Source organism: Seriola aureovittata, chromosome 5, assembly GCF_021018895.1.
Source record: "Seriola aureovittata isolate HTS-2021-v1 ecotype China chromosome 5, ASM2101889v1, whole genome shotgun sequence".
Taxonomy (NCBI): domain Eukaryota; kingdom Metazoa; phylum Chordata; class Actinopteri; order Carangiformes; family Carangidae; genus Seriola; species Seriola aureovittata.
The window spans coordinates 30,516,461-30,524,855 of NC_079368.1; the positions used below are offsets into that span (position 1 = coordinate 30,516,461).

General features: G+C 50.6%; 1 protein-coding gene across 5 annotated transcripts in view; it reads right to left on the reverse strand.

Moving 5' to 3' along the window:
* Positions 1 to 626: 626 nt before the first annotated feature.
* snapc4 (small nuclear RNA activating complex, polypeptide 4) overlaps positions 627 to 8,395 on the reverse strand; it is a 14,119-nt gene continuing 6,350 nt past the window's right edge. For 2 of the 5 annotated variants that reach the window (XM_056377234.1, XM_056377238.1), the window contains 11 exons: positions 6,421 to 6,571; positions 6,154 to 6,260; positions 5,818 to 5,912; positions 5,617 to 5,711; positions 5,295 to 5,395; positions 3,581 to 4,807; positions 3,363 to 3,419; positions 3,072 to 3,128; positions 2,042 to 2,879; positions 1,601 to 1,917; positions 627 to 1,074 (listed from right to left, as the gene is read on the reverse strand). In XM_056377234.1, the coding sequence (XP_056233209.1) occupies positions 970 to 1,074; positions 1,601 to 1,917; positions 2,042 to 2,879; positions 3,072 to 3,128; positions 3,363 to 3,419; positions 3,581 to 4,807; positions 5,295 to 5,395; positions 5,617 to 5,711; positions 5,818 to 5,912; positions 6,154 to 6,260; positions 6,421 to 6,571 (3,150 nt within the window). In that variant the 3' untranslated portion in view covers positions 627 to 969. The remainder of the gene's footprint in view (positions 1,075 to 1,600; positions 1,918 to 2,041; positions 2,880 to 3,071; positions 3,129 to 3,362; positions 3,420 to 3,580; positions 4,808 to 5,294; positions 5,396 to 5,616; positions 5,712 to 5,817; positions 5,913 to 6,153; positions 6,261 to 6,420; positions 6,572 to 8,395) is intronic. The other 3 variants (XM_056377236.1, XM_056377235.1, XM_056377237.1) reach the window with 3 other exon arrangements.

Here is an 8,395-nt window from a genome sequence, read left to right on the forward strand (position 1 = left end):
ATACGAGAGTATTTGTACTGTGGTATTAGTACGAGTCCCTGTGTAAAATTAGTGTATGAATTATTATCAGTGATTATCACATTAATAATTAAGTAATTAAAATGTCTTTTCCATATGAACAGACATTGAAAGTTCGTACAGCTCCACTCTGACTTTTTATATAAGTACAGATGAGGTCATTAAAAAATGAATAATAATTATATAATATTAATATTAAACATTTTACAGCTTCTTGTGAGGAAATGCTGCTTTACTCATGAACAAACACGTTTCACCGAGTTGTTTTCTCTAGTTTAATAAACCAGTCAATTGATTCATCAAGAGAATAATCAGCTGATTAATCCATATAGGGTGGTGGTTCAGGTCTGAGTTGGTGTGACAGAAAGAGGAAGTGGATTAGAGAAGTCAGAAGGGAATGACTCAGTGAACAGGAAGAGTCAGCTGACTGAAACAGGAAGTGATGTAACAGTTTTATGTTGATTCCTGGAAGTTTGATGGAGCTGAAGTGAAACTGAACCAAAACTAAGTGTCAAAGTCACAAGTCAAACTGAGACCAGAACCAGGTCCTTTCAGTCCACAGAGTCCAGGACTAAGTGGTCCTCACTGACCTGAATGAGAACACGCTGTTTGATTTGATATGAACTTTCTTTATTAAAGAATAATCAGTTTATAATAAACAACTCAAAATAAATAAACATAATTCAGTGCAATTTGATCACTTTAAAACTTGAACTGAACGCACCACCGAGCTCCACATGTTGTGAATCACCTTCACATCCCTGATATAACTGCTCAGACTCTCAGAGGTTCAAAGTTTCAGTGAGAAAAACAGAAACTGAAGAAAAACTGAACTTTTTTGATTCAAACTATTTAATTCTTTAAACTTTTATTTCTGTTCATGTTGAAACTTCTTCATATGAACTAAACCTGTAGATCTGTGGATTTTACTGGACTGTGGAGACCTGGTCTCTACCGGTCTGGTCTGGTCTGGTCAGGTGGGGGGGTGCTGGTGTTGATGATTCCTGAGAAGTGATTGGCAGGAGCTCCTGAGCCATCACACAGCAGCAAAGATCTCTGGAGAACACAGTGAAATAAAGAGTCGTCAGTGAGGACGCAGAGTCCAGAGTCCTGGTTTTGGTCTCATTCAGGACCTGATGTTTCCATGGTTCACCTGTTCAGGTAGGTCAGGACAGAGACGACAGGTGATCAGAAACCGGGAACATGAACCACCAGGTTTCTGACCACCGTTCTGAAAAGATGCTAACTGTGCTAACTGTTCTGAAAGGATGCTAACCATTCTGAACAGATGCTAACTACGCTAACTGTTCTGAAAAGATGATCTAAAAGGCTTTATCCAGATTTCTCGACCAGGAAGTAAGTGGAGATGAAAACGTGGAAAAAAAGTAAATTCAAATCAAACAGGACATGAATCGGAGGAGGTGACAGGGTGACAGTGGCGCCCCCAGATGGCAGCGAGTCTTGAGGAGTGTGTTTTTTAAGAGGATACCTAGTGGCTGTGACTGTTACTGCATCTGTAGCTTCACTACAATACTAACAGCTGACTGTAACTACGGAAACAAAACCTCCATCAGCTGCTCACCTCTGCTCTCCTCTGCCTCCCTCTCTCTTTGATTTTCTTTAGCTCCGCCTCCGCCTCCTTCTCATCTTCCTCCTCCTGCTCCTCCTCCTCTTGAGAGGCGGGCCGAGCCACAGTCTTCTCTTTGATTGGCTGGATGGTGGCCAGGAGGGCGGGGACAGTGAAGCAGGAAAGGAAGCGGGCCTTCAGCAGCTGGTAGGCAGGGTTACCTGAGAAACGCTCAGTCACCAGCTGACGCACGGCTATCACAAACTCCGCCTTGTCTTCCTCCTGCTCCTCTTCCTCCTTCTCCTGCAGGAGGTCAGAGGTGACAGAGGGAGCTGCAGGGAGACAAAATGAACACATTTGACAGTTTAGAGAAGTAGCAGGACAGAACGTGTTTTAGCCACTAAAAATCTACAAGTTGAAGTGTCCCCCCTCCCCCCCAGGTCCCCCGTGTGTTACCTGGCGGGTCCCCGGCTGCTCTTAGGTCAGAGGTGGAGTCTGGCAGGTCTGGTGGAGGTGAACTGGAGGTCTCTGTAGCGCCGTCAGGTCGTGGTGTGGTTTGGGGGTGTCGGGGTTCGGAGCCTCGACTCAGAAGCTCCAGGGACGAGGATGTCAGAGATCTCTTGGCCCGGAGCAGCGCACTGAGCGTGCTCAGACTGCTGACAAAGGGAGGTAGGTAGGGCAGAGCCACGCCCACTCCAGGTACCACCACCCCTCCTCGCCCGCTCAGCCAATCACGCACAGCTGGCGGCGGCTCCAGAGACATCAGAGACGGGTCGAACTGCAGCGCCTCCCTCCTGAGGGGAGGGGGCTCCGCTGGGTCCACTCTGACGGTGCTATTATAAGGCAGGCAGAGTTTAGGGGGACGCTGGGGGGGACAAAAGGGGAGTGGGGAGGAGTTGGGGTTTGGGACAGGTTGCAAGACAAAGGTTGGGGGAAGGGTCTTAGAGGGACATGTGGGCGGGGGAAGAAGAGGGAGTGGCTGACTCAGACCAGGCATTGGGATGAGCTGCAGGGGGGGCATGGCCACTGGGCAGCTTAAAATATTCCCAGGTGGAGGTGGATGTAGGTGGGGGGGGCCCGGCACCAACACCAACTGCAGGCCTTGGGGCGGGGCTTCTGCCAGCTGGACCAAGCCACCAGGAGTCATGACCCACATCGACTGACCAGGAAGTAAACGCAGCCCGGGAGGCTGAGAGTCCACCTGTACCACTTCCTGCTTACTCCGAGACGCACAATGACGCTTTTTACAAGGAGAAGAAGAAGTCCTCCTCTTCGTCTTCTTCTGGGCTTCAGCCTGGAAAAAAGAAACACATGAGGAGTCAGAGGGGGAGACAGAGACAGAGGAGGAGACAGAGACAGAGGAGGAGACAGGGACAGAGGAGGAGACAGAGACAGAGGAGGAGACAGGGACAGAGGAGGAGACAGAGACAGAGGAGGAGACAGAGACAGAGGAGGAGACAGAGACAGAGGAGGAGACAAATCTAACCTTGGTCTCAGTATGAGGAGAAGAAGTCCTCCTCTTCGTCTTCTTCTGGGCTTCAGCCTTGACACAAAAAACACAGGAGGAGTCAGAGGAGGAGACAGAGACAGAGGAGGAGTCAGAGGAGGAGACAGAGACAGAGGAGGAGACAGGGACAGAGGAGGAGACAGAGACAGAGGAGGAGACAGAGACAGAGGAGGAGTCAGAGGAGGTGACAGACAAAGAGCCAAAGGAGGAGACAAACAAGGAGACAGAGACAGAGGAGGAGACAGAGACAGAGGAGGAGACAAATCTAACCTTGGTCTCAGTATGAGAAGAAGAAGTCCTCCTCTTCGTCTTCTTCTGGGCTTCAGCCTTGACACAAAAAACACAGGAGGAGTCAGAGGAGGAGACAGAGACAGGGAGGAGACAGAGACAGAGGAGGAGACAGAGACAGAGGAGGAGTCAGAGGAGGTGACAGACAAAGAGTCAAAGGAGGAGACAGACAAGGAGACAGAGGAGGAGAAAGGTCTCACCTCAGCGTCCTGCAGAGCTCTGGCTTTCTGACTCAGCTTCCGGACCCTCTTTCCTTCCTGGATCTCACCTGTACGAGCCCCGCCCACAGGGTCACCTGTCATCCTTGTACAAGCCCCGCCCCCAGGGTCGCCTGTCCTACCTGCACATTGGTCACCCTGACTGCTCGTCACCCCGTCCTGCTCCTCCCCCCTCCCTCGTTTCCTCCTCCTGCATTGAACTTTTAGGGGCATGTCTAGGGCGGGGTCAGATGGTTGTTTGGGGGTGGGGCTAGGATTAAAGAAGAAGTAGTCATGGTCGCTGTGGAAAGCAGCAGGTGAGTGTTGACTGGTTGATGAGGAGGTGGGTGGGGCTAACTCCATCAGCTGCTCCGTCGTCAGCCTCCTCCGCTGCAGCATCCCGGCGATGGTCTTTGGGTCCTTCATCCGGACGGCGGGGGGGTTTAGTAACACCACCCTGTTCCTCCTCTGCTCGATCATGTCCTTGCAGCCCACAGTGTCCACGTTCATGGTCTGCAGGAGAAGCAGGAAGATGGGGGTGGAGGGGAGGCGGGTCTTCTCCCCTCTCTCCCTCAGGGTGTCGGCCGCCGTCAGTCTGGTTTTAGATGGGATCAGCAGGTTCCCGATCCAGGGAATGACGGCGGCCTGCAGTTCGTAGTTCAGTGCTGTGTCCGTCACTCGGCCCGCGTGCTTCTTTCTGACGGTCTGGCGCTTACCTCGGGAGCGGCAGCTCTGGTCATTGCACTTGTTTACCTGCCGGTACAGGTGGGCTCGCAGCTGGTCAGCTGACACCATCATCATGGTGCTGCTGCTGTGACGCTCCTCCCACTGCAGCTCTCTGGGGTTTGGTCCGACGATCACAGAGCGTCCAAACTGGCCCAGGATGGTTGAGCGGACCGGCTCCCCGGGGGGGGTATCTCCTGAAGAAGGCAACACCACCGGGCGAAAGCTCAGGAAGTTGACCTGCTGAGCTGTCTCTGCTGGAATCCAGTCCTGTATGGGAGGGAGGATGTACTCCTTCTCCTTCACCTCCACCCTCTTCACCTTCTTCTTCTTCTTCTTCTCCTCCTCCTCATCACTGTCCATGTATGGCACCACCAGCTCCTCCCGCTCCTCCTCACTGCTCTCCTCCTCCTTGATCTTCATCAGTTTCCTCCTGATCCTCCTCCTGACAGGAGAACCTTTCTTCTTCGCTCGTCTCCTCCGTGGTTTTTTAGCTCTCTTAGTTTTCTGTGGAGAGAGTTAGATCAGTCACAGTCTGTTCTCATGATGGAGGAAGGATCCGAGGAGGAATCTGGTCTGGTTCCTCCTCAGAACCGTCATCATCTGCTGCAGGTCCGAACATCAGCTGCATCTCTATGCTGACAACAACAGCATATACTGAACTCAGCTGATTGTTCAGTACAGGTTTAGGTGGGTTTACTTTACTTCAGGTTTAGTTAAGTTAACTTCAGTTCAGGTTTATTTTATTTTATTTTAGTTGAGTTCAGATTTAGTTTAGTTTACTTCAGTTCAGGTTTAGTATAGTTTACTTTTAGTTTAGTTTTCTTTAGTTCAGTTTTAGTTTAGTTTACATTTATTTTAGTTTACTTCAGTTCAGGTTTAGTTTATTTTAGTTTACTTTATGTTTAGTTTACTTCATTTGAACTTTTGAAGATCAGTGTGCTAACCTGATCTCTACAGCATCACTGAGAACTCAGGTGTAACAGGTGTGTACCTGAGCAGCAGGGGGGCGTGGCCTGCTGAGTTTCCTCCACTCCCTCAGACACTGAGCATCGTAACGGTGGGGGATCTCAGCAGCGATCTTCGCCCAGCGACCTGGAGAGAAACAGGAAGTGATGTCACAGTTAAAACAGTGGGTGGGACCACAGAACGTCATCAGAACCAGACACTATACTACAGCTCGCAGGTTTAACCCCCCACTTAGATTCTGCTGCTTAGACCTGCTGACACAATACCCATAATCCTCAGCACATCAACTCAGCCTTGACTACAGTACCCATAATCCTCAGCTCTCTGTGACAGTGTGTGTGACCCACCAACTCCATGTTTATCCACCAGCTGCAGCAGCAGTTCTCTCTCCTGTTTGTCAAACGCTCCTCTCTTTGTTCCCGCCTTCAGACAGTCATAATACCTACACACACACACACACACACACACACACACACACACACACACACACGTTTACTGAGGAAGACAGTCACACAGACTGCGACTCTGGTCATCCAATATGCTCTCACCTGTCTCTGCAGGCGCTGTCTGTCCGTCCAGGAACCTCCAACCTGATCTTCCACCAGTTCTTCGCCCTGTGACGAAAGACAGCCTGCAGCAGGAGCTGACAGACAGAGAGGCAGGGGAAGAGACAGAGAGAGCGACAGGCAGGGGGACGGACAGGGACAGAGAGAGAGAGAAGGCAGGGGGAGAGAGACAGACAGATAGGGGGACAGACAGGTAGCGGGACGGACAGAGAGAGAAAGACAGGGAGACACAGTGATGTCACAATGATACCACTGGGACAGTTTTTACAGCCACAGTAGCAAACCATGTGTTCAGTCTAAGCCCCGCCCCCTGCCTACCTCATCCTCCTCTTTGCTCCACAAGCCTTTCTTCAGACTTGGGTCCAACACCTGGTTCCACCTGTAGATCAGCTGAGCAGGGTCACGACCCTCCATGAAGTAACTCACTGAGAGACAGACAAACAGGTGGAGAGAGAGACAGGTAGAGAGAGAGAGGCAGGTGGAGAGACAGACAGAGAGAGAGAGAGACAGACAGACATGTCGAGAGACAGGTAAGCATGAGTGTAAAAACATATTAAACCTGTGATGTCAGTGTGATGTCATTACTCTGCGTGTAGGGGACGAAGTTTCCGATCCTCATCTTGTCCACCAGCTCTCTGAGCAGATCGTCTTCAGCCGGAGTCCAACTGCTGTGTCTCAACGAGTCGGAGACAAAACGTTGGAACGTCTGAAGACACATGAAGGCTGTCCTCCCCGTCTGAGAGACAGACAGGTCAGAGACAGACAGGTCAGAGACAGACAGGTAAGAGACAGACAGGTCAGAGACAGACAGGCGAGCAACTTAAAAGTAAGAGACAGACAGGTCAGAGAAAGACAAGTGAGAGACAGACAGGTCAGAGACAGACAGGTGAGCTACAGACAGTTCAGAGACAGACAGGTGAGAGACAGACAGGTCAGAGACAGACAAGTAAGAGACAGACAGGAGAGCAACTTACAATTCAGAGACAGACATGTGAGAGATAAATATGTGAGAGACAGACAGGTGAGCGACAGACGGGTGAGAAACAGACAGGAGAGCGACTTACAATTCAGAGACAGACATGTGAGAGATAGATATGTGAGAGACAGACAGGTGAGCGACAGACGGGTGAGAAACAGACATGTGAGAGACAGACAGATCAGAGACAGACAGGTGAGCGACAGACAGTTCAGAGACAGACAGGTGCGCGACAGACAGATCAGAGACAGACAGGTCAGAGACAGACAGGTCAGAGACAGACAGGTGAGCGACAGACAGGTCAGAGACAGACAGGTGAGCGACAGACAGGTCAGAGACAGACAGTTCAGAGACAGACAGTTCAGAGACAGACAGGTCAGACACAGACAGGTCAGACACAGACAGGTCAGACACAGACAGTTCAGAGACGGACAGGTCAGAGACAGACAGTTCAGAGACAGACAGATCATAGACAGACAGGTCAGAGACAGACAGTTCAGAGACGGACAGGTCAGAGACAGACAGTTCAGAGACAGACAGTTCAGAGACAGACAGTCAGAGACAGACAGATCAGAGACAGACAGGTGAGCGACAGACAGTTCAGAGACAGATCAGAGACAGACAGTTCAGAGACAGACAGTTCAGAGACAGACAGGTGAGCGACAGACAGGTCAGAGACAGACAGTTCAGAGACAGACAGTTCAGAGACAGACAGATCAGAGACAGACAGATCAGAGACAGACAGGTCAGAGACAGACAGGTCAGAGACAGACAGGTGAGCGACAGACAGTTCAGAGACGGACAGGTCAGAGACAGACAGTTCAGAGACAGACAGTTCAGAGACAGACAGTTCAGAGACAGACAGATCAGAGACAGACAGGTCAGACAGACAGGTCAGAGACAGACAGTCAGAGACAGACAGTGAGCGACAGACAGTTCAGAGACAGACAGTTCAGAGACGACAGGTCAGAGACAGACATTCAGAGACAGACAGGTCAGAGACAGACAGATCAGAGACAGACAGGTAAGAGACAGACAGGTCAGAGACAGACATGTGAGAGACAGACAGTGAGCGACAGACAGTTCAGAGACAGACAGATCAGAGACAGACAGTGAGCGACAGACAGTCAGAGACAGACAGATCAGAGACAGACAGATCAGAGACAGACAGGTGAGCGACAGACATTCAGAGACAGACAGATCAAGACAGACAGGTCAGACACAGACAGTTCAGAGACAGACAGATCAGAGACAGACAGATCAGAGACAGACAGATCAGAGACAGACAGGTCAGAGACAGACAGGTGAGCGACAGACAGGTCAGAGACAGACAGGTGAGCGACAGACAGGTCAGAGACAGACAGTTCAGAGACAGACAGATCAGAGACAGACAGTTCAGAGACAGACAGATCATAGACAGACAGGTCAGAGACAGACAGATCAGAGACAGACAGGTCAGAGACAGACAGGTGAGCGACAGACAGTTCAGAGACAGACAGATCAGAGACAGACAGGTCAGAGACAGACAGGTCAGAGACAGACAGATCAGAGACAGACAGGTGAGCGACAGACAGTTCAGAGACA